The sequence below is a fragment of the Pongo abelii genome, chromosome 1, assembly GCF_028885655.2.
Source record: "Pongo abelii isolate AG06213 chromosome 1, NHGRI_mPonAbe1-v2.0_pri, whole genome shotgun sequence".
In the NCBI taxonomy this organism is placed as follows: domain Eukaryota; kingdom Metazoa; phylum Chordata; class Mammalia; order Primates; family Hominidae; genus Pongo; species Pongo abelii.
In genome coordinates this window covers 72,685,044-72,705,259 of record NC_071985.2, presented here as the reverse complement: position 1 = coordinate 72,705,259, position 20,216 = coordinate 72,685,044, and the positions used below count along the sequence as shown (strand labels likewise).

The following is a 20,216-nucleotide window of genomic DNA, read 5'->3' as shown; positions in this document are numbered from 1 at the left end:
AGTGCATGGTGATGCCTCTCCTTTCCCTGTTCTTCCCCACTGGTTATTTATGCCATATTTTGTCTCTCTGAAATGCCAAAAGTGTCTCTTAGACACTGATTTCTTCCAGGGTGCAATTAAAAAAAACAAAACTCTCACCTGAAGAGGCATGTCATTTTCTAGCATTAGGAGTAAGTAAAATGAAGTAAAAATCACTGCATGTGTAGAGAAAGTAGGACCAAAAGCAACTTCTTACATTTCCTGCTTTGGAAAAATGGAGCATGAATTCTCACCTGGTGAGAAGATGGTACGTAGTGCTTTAAGGTCCTGTTAGACTACTGGTTCAAATAAAAATTGACATCATTTATGCTCAAGCAATTGGATTCAGGGTAAGGTCACCACACCATACTTTTGCACACTTGATCCTCTCTCAAGTATTTATGGAGCATCTCCTTCGTGCAATGCATTATTCTAGGCACTATAGCAGAATACGAAAGACAGACAAAACAGGATACTACTGATTTCTGGGAGATTAGCAGTCCAGTTTGAGGGACAGCATACACATCAGAAAACGCATTGGGATGCATCACCTCAAATGCTAGAAAGAAGACATTTAATACATTCTCAGTGATTGATGGACAGATTTGGTCTATGGATGCTTGTCAGAATGAATTCTTAGGATGCCAGTCCCAAGCATTCCCCAGGACACAATGGCTCTTGCCACACATTTTCCCATGTCTTTGGGGGCTATACCCAGGTTAGCCACCCTGGCTTGAGATAAGATTGCAAAGTTGATCTGTGAAGAGAAAATGTGAAAATAAAAATTTGGAAGAAAGGAAGGGAGCATTCAGGATGGCCAAGGGGGGAAGGGAAGATCAGTTTTGTTTTCAGATGAGATTTGGTAAGAGATCTTGAGTCAGTCAGGCAGAGGAAAAGAGGATTAAATTTTGCTTCTAGAAATAATTAATTTTATTCATGAATGAATTGCTTCCTAGAGACGTGTGTGTGTGTAGAAAGGAGTGAGGTAGACTTCATTCGGAAACTGTCACGACACAGGTGCAGGCCAACAGGGATGCTGTCTAGTCACATGGTCTTTTTCTCTCTCTCTCTTTAAGAGAATAGCTTTTTCTAGGTCAAGGATTCTCAATATTTTTTTCTTTATTCAGCTTCTGCCACATTTCTCTCACCCCAGAGCTTCCCACATATCCCACAAGAAAATCATTTCAGTATATGGAGCTTAGAACAGTGAGTGGCACAGGGTGGGGTGTTTCTTCATTCAGCCCATGTTTATCCAGGATTTGTATGTGTTGGCCACTCTACAAGGGCTGGGGACACACCCTGAAGGAGACAGAGCCCAGGCCTCAGAGAGTTCTGCTTTCCAGGAAGACCCACGTATGCAAAGGATTAGAAGTGGGCGAGGCCTGTGGTATAGTAAAAAGTCTAGGTGAGAGGAGCTTGGCTCCTATGCCAGTTACCATCTTCCCCTCTGGGAGTAGAAACAGCTGAGTCTGCTCACAAGGAACTGAAGATAAGTTGGGCTGCAGACGACAGCTTGGACCTGAGTCAGAGCTGGCAATGCCAGTCCTACAATCCTGCCTTTGCCCCAAACTAAAGTCAGCTGGGTTTGTCCATCAGATTGGTTTGCCTAATCCTAAGTGAAGCAACTAGAGAAGCCATCACTGGATTGTGGGGATGGGACAAGCCAGAAACCTCAGAGGGACAGCTCTGCCAAGTGAGCTGACTGTGAGGAGGGGGACATGATCAGAAGCGTTTCCCATTGCAGGGCTTGAATGTCTAAGAGACAAGAGCCTTTTGTGAGCTGGGGTCTCAATCCATGAACTCTACACAGTATTGAGAAATATGGATGAAAACAGCAGGCTCTCGCCAATCTCCCCAATTCTCCCATGGGAAGAAAAGAGTAAGGTGACAAAGAAAATAGATGGTCTGAAAAAATAAAAAATAGTTGGTCAAAATTTCTATTTAACTTAGGGAAAGAAAGCATTCTCTCTGTACTATGAGATGTTAATGACATTAATGAATACTAGTAGCTAACATATATTAAATGCTCATCATATGCCCATTTTACTAAGTACTTTATTAACATTAATTAAAATTATCCTAGTAAGAACCCCACAAGGGTCTGCTATTTGTACACTTATATAACAGATGAGGACACTGAGTTTTAGAGGGTGTCACATAACTGATAAGAGGAAGAGCCAGCACTCAACCAATAAGACAGGGAACCTGTCCATTAATGATAATTATTTAATGAAATAAATCACTGAGCCTGGGCTACTTAATGCTCTGAGAGAAACAGTGTCTCGGGTTGTTGCTGGGGCTCTTTGTCCTTTCTTTAGGCATCCCGGTAGGTCTTTGAGATGCAGAAGACAGGCCTCAGAAGGCTGGAGGGTGACCCATTTCCCTCAAAGACCCTGTCATTCGTTCTCTTTTTCCACAAGAGTTTTCCATCTGTGCTTAGGCTCCAGGGAACCCTGAGTGGGAGGAAGCCACAGATGGATCTTCCTGAAACAATGCACCCACAGCAAATTCTGTATGTGTTGGTTGTGCACTGCTGGTGTGTTTCTACAAGGGTGCAATGTAAATCGAATTTCTGTAAATCGAATCCTCTCCTGGAGGAACACTTAATGCCATTTCCAAGATGCAGTATCTTACTTCTTGCCTGGCCATGGCTTATAAAAATTCAGTGTTAAGTAAATCCCTACCACCTGACTTTAGAATCAGGTAGGTACTGATTTGTAAACACACATGTCCACTTGGAAATGTCTTATATTTCAGGGAGTATTTTCATAAAGCCAGAAGAAACCTTTGGTGTTGCATGCAATCTCTGCTTATTGGTCTACTTTGTAAATTTGAATTTTCTTACAGTGATGAGACTGGTGTATGCTCTGTTACAGTCCCACTTGCCTTCACATCCACAGCACACTAGGCATTCAGGTGAAGCAGTGAGAGAAACATAGAGGCTGAGGCCCCTGAGTATATTTTAAGATTTGTAGGTATAGCTGTGCACAGATTAGGGCTGTTATATGTTTTGGAGAAGATGCAGGAATCTGGCAGGGGTTCCCAGCCATGTCTTCTCCTCTGTACCTGTTTAATGCTCTATGATTCTGCCACCCTGCCAAGCTCTCCTCTGAGCCCAGAAGTGTGCCTCTTTCCTCCTCCTCTGCAAAGAGCAAACAAGCTCTGGATGTGACAGTGAATCAGAGTGAGTAAGAAGTCTTACTGGCTGGGCAGGAGGCCTGGTGGGAGAAAAATGAGGTAGCCAGAACCACTGCTCACCAAGTTCTTTGTTATGAGCCCCAGTGCCCTAGAGAATTCTCATTTTCCCTGTCTCCCAGGAGAGCCTCTGCCTCACTTGGGGACACACTGGTGACAAAGGAGGGATAGGAAGAAAGTCTCTTTGGGGAGTGAGTTCTCCTGGATCCACAGAGGCATGTAAACACCTAATGATCCCTTGACATGAGTTACATAGTTGGTTTATTAGTAACAGAGGTAAACTTTAGCATCATAAGCCAGGCTCTTGCTTGGCTGGTTCTGTGTATGTTCTAAATTGTGAGTCTGATAAAGAGGGCATTACCCTTATTTGATCATTACATGTTGCATACATGGATTGGAATATTACACTGTACCATATAAATGTACAATTATTATATGTTGATTAAAGAATAATTTTAAAACTTAAAATTCAATGAGCCATCCTTAAATTAAAAAGAACAACACTAAAAAAGAGGAGTAGAGGGGAAAAGAGGCTGTGAGAGTCCTTGAATGTTGGCCTGGTTCATTGAGAAACTCAGGAACAGGTGGGACTCCATAAAAGAAATGTGACTGGAGGCTGAGAATACATTATTTTGTCTTCTGCAACCACTAGGATAGATGTGTGCATGTTGGTGCCTATGTATCACAGTCAAGCTAGAAGATGAAATCTGAAAACCACAGGACTTATTAGCCTGGGACAAGAGGCCAAAGCTACACAGGGTTTGGGTGTGGAAGGAAGCTTGACAATGTGGGACGGCAAATCAGGGCTAAGTGATGCCGGAATCTGTGAGTTAGAAGGAAACTTAACATCACTTATTTCCTAGCCAGTGAAGACAACCACTCTGCAGACACTCAAGAAGGTGGTCAGTTGGTCCTAGCTTGAACAGTTCCAGCCATGAGGTGTTCACTGGAGCCAATTTTTTTTTTTTTTTTTTTGAGATGGAGTCTCGCTCTGTCACCCAGGCTGGAGTACAGTGGCATGATCTCAGCTTACTGTAAACTCCACCTCCCGGGTTCATGCCATTCTCCTGCCTCAGCCTCCCAAGTAGCTGGGACTACAGGCACCCACCACCATGCCCGGCTAATTTTTGGTCTTTTTAGTAAAGACCGGGTTTCACCATGTTAGCCAGGATGGTCTCTATCTCCTGACCTTGTGATCCGCCTGCCTCGGCCTCCCAAAGTGCTGAGATTACAGGCGTGAGCCATCGCGCCCAGACCACTGAAGCCAATTTTTGTTCAGCAGCCTAAAACATTATAAAGATCTTTTGGAAATCGAATCATAGTCTTTTCCCATAACCTTCCCTTATTGGTCCTGATTTTGCTTTCTTTTATTTCTCTAGAATAAGTCTAACTGTCTCTTCCTCACAACAGGGCTCTAGATATTTGAAAACAGTTATTACTCTCCCCAATTCCTAGACTCGTTAGCACTTTGTAACTTCCTTCCAGAGGTTCTTTCCTCCTCCTTCCCCTCCTCTCGCATTCTCTTTCACAAGCTGTCCTTGTTTGTTTTTCCCCAACTCTCCCTTTTCTATCTTTCTTCATAAAGAAAATACATGAAATTTATTTTGACATAAGGTTTTCTTCCTAAACCAATTCTGACTCCTAGGGAGCTTGCTTGCTTGCTCACATTTCAAAGTACTCAAGAATTTTGTCATGGATCAATATTAGTTTTTCATTTTAGAGATTCTCAGGTCAGGCATTTCCCTCTCCCCAGACTTCTTTGACTTCTTGCTTTCTGTGCCATTGTTGAAGACTTGCGACAGTCATGCCAGGTCACAGGCACACCTCAGGACACAGGGTGACTCTTCTGGAGTTGAAATCTCTGTGCTTTGAGGAACGTTGGAAATGTGCTGGAGTTGTGTCTAGAGAATACAGGTTTCTCATCCAAGTTCAAAGGATTACATCCAGCTGTTACTCAGTTTGATTTTGTATACCTAGATTTAGTTTGTGTGGTAAAATCATAGCCAGAACTGAACTCATGAGGTACTAATACACTTGTATCTCCTACACTCTTTGCTGTGCTTCCAGTATGAACAGCCACCTGGCTACTGTCACTCCTGCCTCTTATCCATTCTCTCCCCATCTGAGTTTTGTGGCTTCTATCACAGAACTGTCTTTCAAATCCAGCCCCTTTTCTTTTCCCCTGGCTTCATTGTCTATCACTTGTACTTTCCTTGCTTCTCTAATGCAACCTGCCTAAGTCCTTGTTGGTCTGTCTGTACCCAAAAAATAAAACCCAAACCCATTTTCTTAGCATAAAACTCACTTCCAAATCCATTCATTCACTATTTCAACAAATACTCAATGAATACTGACCCTCTGCCATTGATTGTGCCCCACCATTTCTTCCTGTTTTTCTTTTGTTCCAGTCCCAATGAACACCTCCAGATTTGCCCACAGAAGGCCCCCTTGATGTCTTGTGTCTTTCCATAACCCATTCCCTCTACCCCAAAATCTCTTTATCTCCTCTGAGCTCCTTCTCACCTTTCAAACTCATCTAAATTATCATCGCCATATGAAGTCTTCTTTGACTCCTACAAGAGTTAGTTACTCCTACCTATGATTCCCCATCAGTTTGTTCATATTTTTACCATATGAACTTTTTGTGCACTTGTTTATTTCTCTTTGCTCTTCACTAGGCTCTGAGCTCCTTCAGGCAAAGAACATGTCTTATTTCACCTTTATATCTCCTGACCCCAGCACCATGTCTGCCACACATAAGGGCATAATAAGAGGATGAAGCCATTCAGTAGAAGTAGGATGTTCTAGGATGAAATTAGATGAAGGCGGGTAAACAAGTGGTTGAGACTCAAGGCTCTAGAATCAGACTGATTGGGTTAAATTGCGGTTTAAATTGCAAAATCAGACTGACTGGGTTAAACTGCAGTTCTGCTGCTTTTAGTTGTGTAAATTATTTTGCATCTCTGAGCCTCATTTTTTCTCAACAGTAATATTGGTGGAATAATAGTACTTTCTTTATAGGATTATTTGGTGATAACTGAAAAAAAAAGATTTGGTTTATTTCTAGCTAAATGCTTATTCATTTTGTGAGGAGTTGCCCATTAGTGAATATGAAAAAAAAGAATGAGAAATCTAGAGAAGAGTACAGGGAGAAAATAGAGATTAATTGAGAAAGAAGAAAGAATAGGTAGTCTTACTCTATCAGACTCGCTTTATGCATAGAACGCTGTACATTAATCAGATTTATCACTTACAGTCTACATACTGCTCTCCTTAACTGTAGCTTGAGTTAATCTAGCCACTGATTTTATAGTTGTAGATAGTTCAAAAATAAATCATTAACAGTGACAGGTATTCTCCCCGTAGAGCATGACTCACACACCAAGATCCCACAGCATAAAAGACAAGGCCTCAAGACCAACACCATCTCCCCCCAGACCCAACAAGCAAGAAGAAGGGAGACCACATACAGGATTGTTGCTGAGCTGAGAAGAAATGGGAATATGGCTGCTTGACCACAGGGACAATAACAACAGTAACTGAACCCTTATCCAGCTAAGCAATATAGTTAAGAGATCAAGAGCCAAGATTGTTTCATCAGGCTAGAATATTGGATAGATACAATCAAGACAGTATTAGTGAAAGTAGGGTAACTGCTGAAACAAACAGTCCTCAAATCTGAGTGACTTAATGAAAGTTAATGTTTTTGCTCATGTCACACTCCAATACAATTTATGAGAGACATAAAAGGAGATTGCTTCACGAAATCATTCAGGACCAAGACTCCTTCTACCTCATCACTCTGCCATTCCTTAGGGCCTCAGAGTCCTGGATCCTGGTAGACAAGGGAAGAGAAAGAGCATGAAGGATTTCATGAGAGGTTTGATGGACTAGACCTGGACTCATATTCCACTGTAGAATTCAGTCACATGGCTATGTTTAAATGCAGAGGAAGCTGTGGGGGTGGGGGTGGGAAATTGTCCATCTGTGAGCCCAGGAGGAAAATGGAAACATCTTTGGAAACAACTTTCCAGCCTCTGCCACAAGGAGTGGAATGCAAAAAGAGGGTGAAATGTAAAGCCCTAAACTGAAGTTAAAAATGTCAATGTCACAAATATAAGAGACCTGACTTGGCTGTGACACTTGTGAAAAAAATTTCTGCGGCTGGAAAGAAGTATGGGATACTGGCTGATGATATGATTACAGTTAGCAAAGAATATTTTTGTCTTTAAAAAATGAATGTAATATTCAATTGCATTAACAAAGAAAATATATATAGCAGCAACAGCATAGACTGCCTTCACCTCTTACCTATCTTTGTGTCCTTGTGTGTGTCCTAAATTATCTGAGCCTCAACAAGCTTAGCTATAAAATAGGACTAAAGCTTGTGGTATGTGTCATTTAACTATTGCTACAATGATGCATACAAAAAACAGCAAAATTCAGTAGCTTAAAAATAATTTATTCCTTAGCTGGGTGTGTTGGCATGTGCCTGTCGTCCCAGCTACTCGGGAGGCTGAGGCAGGAGAACTGCTTAAACCTGGGAGACAGAGACTGCAGTGAGCCGAGATCATGCCACTACACTACACTACAGCCTGGGTGACAGAGTGAGACTCCATCTCAAAAAAATAAAATAAAAACAAAATTTATTCTTACTCATGCATGTGCAGGTTCGCTGGGTTAGCTTTGCTTCATGCTGCAGGTCTGCAAGGAGGCCATTAGGTGTTTCTTCTAGTGGTGTTTATTCCGGGGCCCAGGCTAAAAGAGCAGCACCTGCAGTACCTGGAGGAAGCAGTTCTCATAGTAAGGGCAGAAATGCAAGATGGAGAGTAGAAATATGCAGTATCTATTGAGGTCTTGGCCCCAAATCAGCACACAGTCACTTCTGCCCTCATTCCTTTGTCCAAAGCAAAGTCACAAAGCCAAACCCAATATCACTGAGGGAGGGAAATAAGCTCCCTCCTCACAAGTGAGTGATATTGCAAAGTAATATGTCAAAGGGCATTCTAATACTGGCGAGAATGATGATTCAATCAACCACACTGACATCTGTAAGATTATAGTGACAATTTAAAAATATATAAAGCATCTACTTCCATTCCTAGAAACAGAGGGTCTCACTAATAACTGAAACTATGATAATGGTCATAGTGATGGTGATAATGATGTATTCAGATCTTGTATCCTAATGTGCTCTCAGTGGCTCAGAATATATCTACCAGATTGTGTTCAATTTTGGTTTCCATCTTTAAAAAGAAATAACATTGACAAGCTAGATTGCAAGCAGAAAAGGTGGAGCATGTAGGCCTAGGAATCTGGAAACTGTGTTGAAGGAACTAAAACTATTTAGTCCAAAGAAGAATGGCCTATATAAAAATTAAATGCACCAAAATACCAGAGGGGCTATTTCTTTGCAAAAGGAATAAACTTGTAGAATAATGGAAAGAATTACCAGTCTGTGGGAATTCTCTGGGAGTCAAGTAAATAAAGGAAGCTCATGAAGACATTTGATAGGAGAAGCGTCGCATGGGCCACTTGCTGAGCAAAGACAAGCACAATGGGAGGCAGATAGTGGTGAACAGAGCCATGCTCTCCACAGTTGAGCAGATGAGATGCTGGGGAGCAGTTTGGGATGTCAGGAAGGATCTGACAGTTTGTGCCTGGGAAGACACAGGTCTCAGCTCCCTCTTCAATTCCTTCTGGTTACACAGATTCACTGGGCCCTCATTCCAGTGGGTCTGTTGTCTTTCATGTTGATTCTATAAACACACCACTCTCAGTGCCCTCCCTATGTCCCCAAGCCCCACCAGGGCAGTGTGAGAATAGCCAAACAGTAATCTCCTCCTCCTCCTTTAAGCTTGACTCTCCCCTCTCCCATTTCTCCCAATCAGCCTTAATTAAACTGTTTGAAAGCTGCAGCTTGATTTTAATTAGAGCAAAATTGGGAAGATTAGAATGAAATTGGCCAATCATTGTTTACGGGCCGTTGTTTGAGAACACAGCAGGCTGCTAAATTACCTCCATGCCAGGCTTCTTGAATTCTCCCAGACAGTGAAAAGATGGACAGCACCAGGACATCAGGGAAGAGGTGGCCTCATTTCTGCTCTTGTGTCTCTAAGAGTTGCAAGGGCTGAGATATTACTTAACCAAACGACTCCTGGACTGAAGCCTTCCTGCCTGGGGATCTCTCCCAGCCACAGTGGTAAACAAGCCAAAAGAATTACCTGGGAAATATGACAAAGGTGGACAGTACTCCCTGAGCTTGAACACAGGTCACAGACAAAGGCAGAAAATCATTGGTAGTATGGTCTAGGTTCTTGTCAAACTCTACCACTAGTCAACTGAGACTTGGGGCAAACCATTTCTCTCAGTTTCTCTGTCTCCTCATGTGTTAACATGTAAAACCTTAATAGTTGATTAATGATATTTTTTCTCCCTTTCTCCCAAGGTCCCTGTATAGATAAAATAAGTGTGTGTAAAAATTGTGTGCAAAAAACAGTTTGGATATCAAGACAACTGTTTGGAGAATAATAGCCTAGTCCCTTTCAGCACTGTAGTCCTTTTGAGCAATAAAATTTGGAAGGGGTGTCCCCAAAAGAGAGACTACTGGAAATAGATCAGGAGAGCCAAAGAATAGAGAAGGTCAATGTCCCTACCATGATAGCTGACTGCTTCTGTCATTGTTTGCAAAGTGGGTTCCATCGCTGCTTTAAGACTTCCCCCCAATCTCTCAGGAAAGCACTACACCAATATATGGGATTATGGTTTTTATTATCATTTCTTTTTATAGCTCAGATTAATCATGTCTTATTCATTATAGCAGTAAAGTCTCTAATAGCCAAAGTACATTACAGTAATCTGTTGTTGAGATAGAAATCTCCCGGTCATGTGACATGTCTGGAAATACTGCCTCTGTATTGGAGCCAAAGTATGATATATCCTTAAGCCCCTAAAATGTCCAGCTTGATAGAGAATGTGAAACTATCATAGCTGAGTCACTGGGTAAAAAACTGGCATCACTCAGTGTACATGTTGGCTTTGGCTATTCTTGTTCATGTGAGTTTTTCAAGATGAAAAATGTGAGTCCTATGAAAAAGACAAAATGGTGATGTCATTGCTTGGTGGATTGAGTTCTGTGATGGGAGCAGTAGCTCTGGATGTGAGGTACATTGGTAGAAAAATGAAGAAAGAGAAGGCTTCCTGGGTCTGAAATTCTTTATGAAAATCAGCAGTGTGACACTCAGTGGTACTTATTGAGTTTCCTCTGTCCAATTTGGCAAGTCTCAAGCTAATTGTGGAAAGGCAAATCTCCAAGATAAAGGCTCTGAGAACAAAGACAGTTGAACTTACCCAGAACTGGTTGGTATGTGAGAAAATTTCCCATGGGTCATTGGTTGACAGTTTAAGTAGATAAAGTAAAGTCCCAGGAAAAATGACAAGAAAACTATGTCCTTGGCTTAAGGCCAGTCTATCTCTTTTGCTCCAGAGTTCTTAAAAATTTTATTCAATAACATGTCCTGTGTTTACCTTCATTTTTCAGGGAAAACCGGTTTGGTTCAAACTGGAGAATAATAGCCCAGTCTCTTTCAGCACTGCAGTCCTTTTGAGCACTAAAAGTTGGAGGGGGTGTCCCCAAAAGATAGATCATTGGAAATAGATCAGGAGGGCCAAAGAATAGAGGTCAATGTCCTTACCCTGACAGCCCACTCCTTCTGTCATTGCTTGCAAAATGGATTCCGTGGCTGCCTTAAGACTTCCCCACAGTATCTCAATTCTGAGAAACGCAGAATAGTGAGCAGGCGGTGATTGGTTGGCTCTGCTGGAAGCAGCATTGATTTCCTCCTCAGTAAACCCAGCCTGGAGTCTAATGCAGGAGGAACAAATGTCTCCTAGTATGCAGGGGCACACTGACACCAGGATAGGTTGGTGCCAAGCCTGCAGGGGTGCCACAGTGGAGGGGGGCGGATAGAGCTGCATGCTTAGGATACAGGGATGTGACTTTCCAAATGACAGCCCTATCTGTGGACTTGGAAATGGGCCGGAACATGCTTCCCCCGCAGAGGTGGAAAGACGAAAGATCTATTAAAAAACTGGTAACAGAATAATCTGGCTGTTCGTGTGAAGTTATAGCACAACCACCCACATTGTAGGCTACAGTATTCATTACAGGTTGAGTATCACTGATCCAAAAAATTTTGGGGACCAGAAATATTTTGAATTTTTTTTTCAGATTTTAGTATATTTGCATTATACTGGATCAGCATCTCTAATCTGAAAATGTGAGATTCTAAATTCTGCAGTCAGTGTTGCCTTTGAGAATCATGTCGATGCGCAAAAAGTTTTGGATTTTGGAACATTTTAGATTTCAGATTTATAGATTAGGGACACTCAACCTGTACTTCTAGATTTCAGCTTCACTGAGGTACAGTTTGTGTGTGTGTGCGCGCGTGCGTGTGTGTGCGTGTGTGTGTGTGTGTATTTTTTTTTAATACTCTCCCCCTTAAGGCTGCATAGAGAGGGAGGCTTCATAGGTAGTGACTCTTCACAGGGGCCAGGTCAATGTTCTCAGTTTATGAGCCTGGAAAGTGGTGCTTCTGTGTGCAGCTGCTGCAAACAGCACCTGGGCTGGAAGACCCCAGCTGTGCTCTTTCTGAGCCTTTCATCTTCAGGCACGAGACCCTGCAGGGGGATTCTTGCTGGGAGATTTCTTATTGACCTTGTGTAACATAGTGCTGCAGGTGGCTGCTGACATAAGAATCAGTAGCTTGAGTCAGAGGCAGCACTTTTTATTTACATCTTTTGAATTAGGAACATTTGTGGCCATTTAGTATTCTCATCGGAGACCCTTTTGCTTCAAACCCAGAGCTGGCCCAGTCTCAAAACCCTGCTGAAGCTCCTGTGCCTGAGATCTGGCATGGCTGTGGTTCAACTCTCCTATTGCAGGGCCCCTTTGGATTTTGGGGAAATCCCTAAACTCATGTACAACCAGAAGCATCATATTTTGGCAATCTGGACCACTAGTGTTATGCAATTTGGGATAAAGATAACTACAATTACTTCAGCACTGATTATTTAGGTATCATTATATCTAAAATATTCTGAGTGTTGATATGCTTGGCTGATTTAACACATTGGATTATACCTTCCAGGCTGGGTTATCCCTTTCCTGGACATTGTTTTGGTTTTTATTAATGATTTTATGTGTATGTTCACCCTTTCATGGAAATACATATTGTTCACTCTAGGCTAAGCTAAAGCATGCTAGAGGAAGATGGAAAATGGACTGAATTTTTGTTAATTATAGCAGTTAACTGAAGTACGCTTTATATGTGCAATGTGAATGCATTTTACAGGCGAAGTCCACAGGGAAGAGCTCTCTTTACCCTTTGGCTCAACCTGTCAGCCCTGAATGCAGTGGCCACTCCTATTCTAAAGACACTTTACATAGGGACTATAGGGCTGTTAGAAATGTTTGCTTTCTCAGACTGTTTACTGTGTAACAAACACAGTGGGAGAAGATTTTAGGAGAAATGGCTAAATTGAAATGGGGATTTACTTGATATCTTAATTGAAACAAAGATGATGGCTTAATTGAAGCAGTGTGTGTTAATATAATTGATATATAGAAAACATCCTTTTCTTAGTTTAAAAAAAAGAGCCTTGATTATTCTATTACTGGGGGAAAAACTGCTAAATGAAAAATCGGAAATGAACATTTCTTCTTTGAATAGCTCAGGCTGCCTTCCAGTATTGCCTCTAAGGTTTGCAGATGCTGGAAAGAACCAGGTTAATAAGTTCTGTAAGCACATTTTTACCACTTTCTGGCTCAAACACCACCCACAGATGTTTCTCCATTATTTTGGCTCCATGAAGGGACCCAAAGGGCAAAGAAGAAACTTATTGGGGTAGAAGAGAAAACCACTGGGAGCCCTTAGAGTCTGAACCTTTCTGTGGCTGAGTACTTATGCCTAATGTTTTTTTTGAGACAGGAGTCTTGCTATGTTGCCCAGGCTGGACTCGAACTGCTATGGCTAAGGCCTTATGCCTCATATTTTTTGAGATGGGGTCTTGTTATGTTGCCCAGGCTGGACTCAAACTCCTGGGCTCAAATGATCCTCCCACCTCAGCCTTCTGAGTAACTGGGACTACAGGCACTAGCCACCATACCCACTTGAGCCTAATTCTGAGTTGATAGCCCACTGTAATTTGCGATGAAAGTAGATTTGGGCTTTTTTGTTTTTTGTTCTTTGGCAAATGTAGCCACTTGTATGCATTCTTTTTTTTGTTTGTTTGTTTGTTTGTTTGAGATGGAGTCTTGCCCTGTTGCCCAGGCTGGAGTGCAGTGGCACAATCTCGGCTCGCTCCAACCTCCACCTCCCAGGTTCAAACAATTCTCCTGCCTCAGCCTTCTGAGTAGCTGGGATTACAGGCTCCTGCCACTGTGCCCGGCTAATTTTTGTATTTTTAGTAGAGAACAGGTTTCACTATCTTGGCCAGGCTGGTCTCGAACTCCTGACCTCGTGATCCACCCGCCTCGGCCTCCCAAAGTGCTGGGATTACAGGCATGAGCCACGGCGCCCGGCTGCCACTTGTATTCATTCTTATGGATTATTTCTCCAGTGAAATTCTCCAAATATAGTCCCTATCCTTATAGTCCCTATATTGCATTATTGAAACTCTCTCCCCACATGCACACACTTCTACTCCATAGCACAGTTGTTCCTTAGAGTTTCACAGGTGGAGGTAGTATAGCCTAGTGGCAAAGACTGTGTGTTCTGGAGTCAGTCAGTGTTTAAATCCTGAACTTGCCATGTACTAGCTTTTAACTATTGGGCAAATTAACTTATTTGTACCTCAATTTCATCATCTATAAAACGAAGATAATTATATTTTCCCCCTTATATGGTGTTTTGAATATAATATTAACTAATCTTTGTAAGATGCTTGGAATGCCTATCAACATACTAAAAATTCATTAAATGTTAGCCATTATTTTTTATTATTTGCTCATAAAAAGCTTCCTTAGACAGTATCATTCCTTTTTCTAGGTCATTCATTATTTTGTGTTATGATTTCTTTAGCAGCCACAGGAGCTGGACTTAGGCCTTTATCTGTGATTCCTCCCATGTACTCTGTATGGACTTGGCTTTTTGAGGCATCTCAATTTCTTCTCCTGCAAATGGGCAGGTTAAAACTGGCTTAATCCAGGAACATTTTGCTGTGGTGTAAATGTTATGCTATGTTTTGAATATACAGTTAATCCATGTTTTGTGTAGAAAATGTAAAACGTGGAATGTTCTGGGTAATAAAAATATTTGTGTTAAAGGATACTAAACACCACAAAAAAAATTAGAATGCAATGAAATACACTTCACACTTAACCTTATCTACTCGAAGGAAAACAGTGCTATAGAAACAGCAGTAGGATATTGGCCTGGGTTTTAAGCACAACTCTGTCATTTACTAACTGTGTGACTTCATCCACACTACTTTCTTAATCTCTCTGGGTCTAAGTTGTGACTATTGTCACCACCATCATAGTTGCTGTTAATAGCATAGAAGGAGGGTCAGGACACCAGCTTTTTTTTCTGGTTCTATTATCAACTGGCTTTATTGCTTCAGGTAAACCACTTACCCTTTCTGTTTTATGAGAAACATGAGGAAACTAGAGGATACTAGTTCCCATCCAGACCCAGTGTCTGACTGGGCCGGACAACTGACTACAAATTTTTATTTATTATATTTAATTAAAGTGGGGCCCACCTCTATGCTAAGTTGGCCTTTCCTTTCCATGAGGAGCTTTGACCATTATAAGAAACTATGGAAATTGTAATAATGTCTTTTTCCCCTAGCAATCTAGAAAAATAATAGGTTAGAAATTACTAGTTAATGAAGTCTAGACATGCCCTATCCCAAAGCAAGGGGGCTGGGTTTGATGACCCTAAGGTTTTTTGTTTGTTTGTTTGCTTTCAATAATCTGATTTTGTGATTCATCAATGTAATTATCAACTAACCAGTGAGAGGATTCTAGTTTCCATCCAGCCAATTAGAGATGAGATTAGGCAACTGTTCTTTACCCTGTAGTAGGGTTTGGGATAGAAAATACTTTTGACAAATACTCTGTACTTTAATTAAAGTTTAGCACTTGTTGCACAAAGGAAATAACTGACAATATATTATTATGAACTTACCTGCTTAGATAAATAAAGCTACACAGCGGGAATTTTGAAGACTGTTGGAACCATGAATTATTAGTCACCCGCTTTTCTTTGTTTCCCTGGTAATATTTGACACATGCTCCTCCTCTCTCAGTCTCTGGAGTTAGATGGTGGGATTTATGCTTCAAATGTGGCATGGATTTTTATTTATTCATGTATTTATAATTTTAATTTTAAAAATTTTGTTCATAATTGACATATCCGGCACAACAGTGTATTGGTGTGATGTTTCAATACATGCATACACTGAATAATGATCAAATCAGGGTAGTTAGTATATACATCACCTCAGACATGTATCATTGTTTTGTGGTGATAACTTTCAAGATCCTTTTTTCTAGTTATTTAAAATATACAGTACATTATTATTAGCCATAGTCACCCTACTATGTAATAGAGCACAGAACTTATTCTTCCTTACTGTAACTTTGTATCTGTTAACCAAGCTCTCCCCATCTCCCTTTCCCACTACCCTTCCTAGCCTCTGGTAACCACTGTTCTACTCTCTAATTCCATGAGATTTTTTTAGACTCTACATATGAGTGAGGTTATGTGGTATTTGTCTTTCTATGCCTGGCTTATTTCACTTAACATTATGTCCTCCAGGTTCATCCATGTTGCTGCAAATGATAGGATTTCATTCTTTTCACAGCTGAATAGTATTTCATTGTGTATATCATCAGTTTATGGACATTTAGGTGGATTCCATATTTTGGTTGTTTTGAATGGTGCTGCAATAAACATGAGGGTGCAGATATCTCTTTGATATACTAATTTCAGTTCCTTTGAATATGTACCTAGTAGTGAGATTGCTAGATCATATGGTAGTTCTATTTTTAGTTTTCTGAGGAATTTTCATGCTGTTTTCATAATGACTGCACTAATTTACACTCCCACCAACAGTGTATTAGAGTTCCCCTTTCTCTGCATCCTGACCAGCATTTGTTATTTTCTGTCTTTTTGATAACAGCCATTCTAACTAGGGTGAGGTGACATTTCACTGTGCATTTGATTTGTATTTCCCTGATGATTAGCGATGTTGAGCATTTTATCATATACCTGCTGGCCATTTTTATATATTCTTTTGAAAAATGTCTATTCAAGTCTTTTGCCCATTAAAAAAATTGTTCTTTTGCTATTAAGTTATTTGAGTTCTTTACATATTCTGTATATTAACCCCTTATTGGACTCATAGTTTGCAAATATTTTCTTCAGTTCTGTAGGTTTTCTCCTCGCTCTGTTGTTTCCTTTGCTATGCAGGAGCTTTTCAGTTTGATGTAATCCCATTTGTTTATTTTTGCTTTTATTGCCTGTGCTTTTGAGTTCTTATCCAAAAAATCTTGCCCACATCAATGTCATAAAGCTTTTCCCCTAAAATTTATTCTATCAGTTTTATAGTTTTGAGTCTTACCTTTAAGTCTTTCATTCATTTTGAGCTGATTTTTGTACATGGTGATAGTTTTATTCTTCCGCACGTGGATGTTACATTTTTTCAGCACCATTTATTAAAGATATTCTCCTTTCCCCAATGTGTGTTCCTGGCACCTTTGTCAAAAATCTATTTATTTATTTTTAATTATTTTATTTTTATGCAACTCTATCATTTGCATTTCATGGACATTTGGGGAAGGTTAGACCAAGGTTTGGCACTGTTATGATGAGCAGATTTGGGATGGGTGAAGAGGGTGTAAACACTTTACATTTTGTTGCTTCCTAAGGCAGTGGAGCTGGTTCTTACCAGTATAATTTGGGGGACAATGGAAAACTCATTTCTTATTAATGGATATGATTCTTTAAATTTCATCCCAAGACAAAGATTTATAAACCTGTCCCCTTTAAAATGCAAACATTCCAGTGAGGAGCAAAGCATGAAAATTAAAATCTTCAACAGGATTAGAAAAGAACAACTTTGCCATCTTCTAGAATAAGGCTTCTCAAAATATGGATCCTCTTAGTCTATTTCAGAGTGTTCATGTTGACATTAGCACTGAAGGTACAAAATAAAACTGCTGGTACTTTAATTTGAATAAAAGCAGTCATACCACATAACACTAAGAGTCACGTATCCTTCATCATTACACACTTGCACCTAAACGCATAAACACACATGCGCGCACACATACACAAACACACACACACACACACACACACACACACTATCTTCACTTAAGAATGTCCTTAAAGCAGTAACATTTATTACTTTTATTAAATCCTGACCCTTGGGTACATGTGTTTTTAATATTCTGTAAGATGAAATGGGAAGTGCACATAAAGCAAATCTGAGGCTACTTAACTACTATAATTATCTCAAGGAAAAATACTTTTGTGGTTGAGTTGCAAGCTGAACTAGCCACTTTCTTCATGGAACTCCATTTTTTCTTGAAAGCACAAGCAACAAATTATGATTATTCAGACTTGAGTGTCTAGCAGGCATTTCTCAAAAAAAAAAAAAAATGAATTAAGCCAGCCTCTGCAAGGAAAACAACTGACAGTATTTGTTGCCAATAATAAAATTTAAGCTTTTAAATGAAAATTCAAATTTTAGAAAACTTGCATTCATCCTCATGAACTTGACATTTTCCTAATATTTAAAGACGTTGAAGAGATTGGTCATGATATTAAATAGTGAGATGTTTTAATGTTATATAATGAAAAGTGTCAAAATGTGGAAGATCTGCATAACTCGGTGACCTGATATTTTCCAGATGACCAACACATGATGTTACAACATTATGCAGGATAAAAAGATCCATTCAAATTATAATATAGAACACTGGATTTAATGTAACAAAGCATGAAAAGTTCACTGATATGATTTCAGATTCCATATTGTAACTAACCTTTAAGAAACTACCATCTGTTTAGTTTAGTGTAGTACCAAAGATGAAAATCCACAATTATGAAAACAGATGGAAGTAGAAGCAAATATGAGAGTGCAGCTCTTTTCTGCTAAGCCTGATATTAAAGAGATTTGCAAACATGCAAAGCCATGCCACTCTCCTTGCTAAATTTGTTTTGTTTCAGAACATACAGTTGTCATGAAAATGTTATGTTATATGTAATGGGTTTATTAATGTTATCTCTAAGTGAAATAACAAATAAATGTTGATTTTCTCAGTTTTAATTTCTAAAATGGTAAATCTCAATAGCTCTAAGCCACATGTACAAATATGGGGATTCAATAATTTTTAACAGTATGAAGGGGATCAGAGATCAAAATGTGAGGGCAGTGGTTCTAGAGCAAGCTTCCTGACTTCACAGGTGAGTAACTGAGGCCATGAGAGGTGATGTGACTCATTCACTGTAAGACAACTGTGATTAGATCACATCTTTGCAAACCACTGTTCCAATGTTTGTTTTTTCTACTACTCGACACTGTAAACCATGACTTCATGTGAATAAGCTAATCAACTACTGTCTGAAGAGAAAGTTGGCTGGGAGAGGCTCTGATGGAGGTCAGTGGAGACAGAGCTTTCTTACAGCATGTGAATGACAGGCCAGGTGAGAGGCCAAGGGGCCTCTTCCAGGCTCTGGGCACCTCCAGCTGAGGGGATGTGGGCTGAGAGGAGATGAGTGGCTGCAAGTGGAGGAAGAACATTACCTACTTCAGATTTTATGCCTCTTGCTCTGAAACGATGTCAGCTTTTCCTTATCCCTTGGCTTTTCCTCCAGGGAGTTTGCCCGTTGGAAGGTGAACAACTTGGCTCTAGAAAGGAAGGACTTCTTCAGTTTGCCATTGCCTCTTGCCCCAGAGTTTATCCGGAACATTCGCCTCCTTGGAAGGAGACCCAATCTGCAACAGGTTACAGAAAATCTGATTAAAAAGTACGGCACTCATTTCTTACTTTCTGCCACCCTTGGAGGTAAGCAACATCACAATCCCAAGCTAATTGGTTGCCAGACCATTGGAAATAACGTTAAGACTCGTGTAGTGTAGCTCCAACAGTCTTTTGTTCTTCCGGGCCTTTTAATGCCTGAGAAGTCTTTCTGGTGCATTTGAAAACAGTGCAGTCTCTTGACATTTCAATTTACCCCAGAGCGTCTCTATTTGCTTATTGCCTGAGGAGGGGAAGTTGGGTATGGCGGTTGGAGGTGGACAGGCTCCTAAAAAGCACTTGCCAGCAGGGGGCACTCCCAGTTTTCGCTCCGCTGAGTCACCCAACCCCTGAGGCTTCGCCCCTTTCTAATGTTTGCTGTGGCTACAATGGTCAGACCCACAGGCAAAGAAGTCGAAGTCCCTGGAGTCCCTGACCCCTCTTTCTCTCTGTAAAGATTGGAAACTGTCCAAACCAACTCCAGTGGTTCTGGGCTGATGAATTATCCTCTTGTGGGGCGGAGAGTGGGGGTAGGGTGGAGCACTGTGGGCTAGGACCCAGGGCAGGATCAAAAGCTCTGAAGATGCAGAGTTCCCTCTGCCCTGGGAAGAAGGAAGCAGGATTTATTATAACATTTAGCTCACTGTCCAATCGACTAAAACAAGCTCTCCCAGGGCTCAGGTCAGCTGTCGGCACGCGGCAGGTGTTGAGTGTTTGATGGGGAGGAGGGAGATGCAGCTTCAAGGCTTTTGCCCTTCCTGAGGGATCAGAAAAAGCCACGAAGACTCCTCGTAAACAACTTGAGAGAGAGAATTGTGTCTCCCCTATGGAGGTGGATTGCTTGAGACAGAGTTCAATAGAAGATGTTAAACAGATAAGTTGAGGGCAGGGGGACTGAGCTTTGGAAGAGGGCCTTTCAGGCAGCGAGGCCGCTGGCCTGTGGCTCCCTCTGATGAGCTTCTTCTAAAGA

At 40.9% G+C, this 20,216-nt stretch overlaps 1 protein-coding gene across 1 annotated transcript in view; it reads left to right on the top strand.

Annotated features, from left to right (window-relative positions):
• BRINP2 (BMP/retinoic acid inducible neural specific 2) overlaps window positions 1-20,216 on the top strand; it is a 114,097-nt gene that overhangs the window by 66,122 nt on the left and 27,759 nt on the right. Inside the window, exon 3 of the mRNA XM_002809768.6 lies at window positions 19,104-19,294. Within this exon, the coding sequence (XP_002809814.3) occupies window positions 19,104-19,294 (191 nt within the window). The remainder of the gene's footprint in view (window positions 1-19,103; window positions 19,295-20,216) is intronic.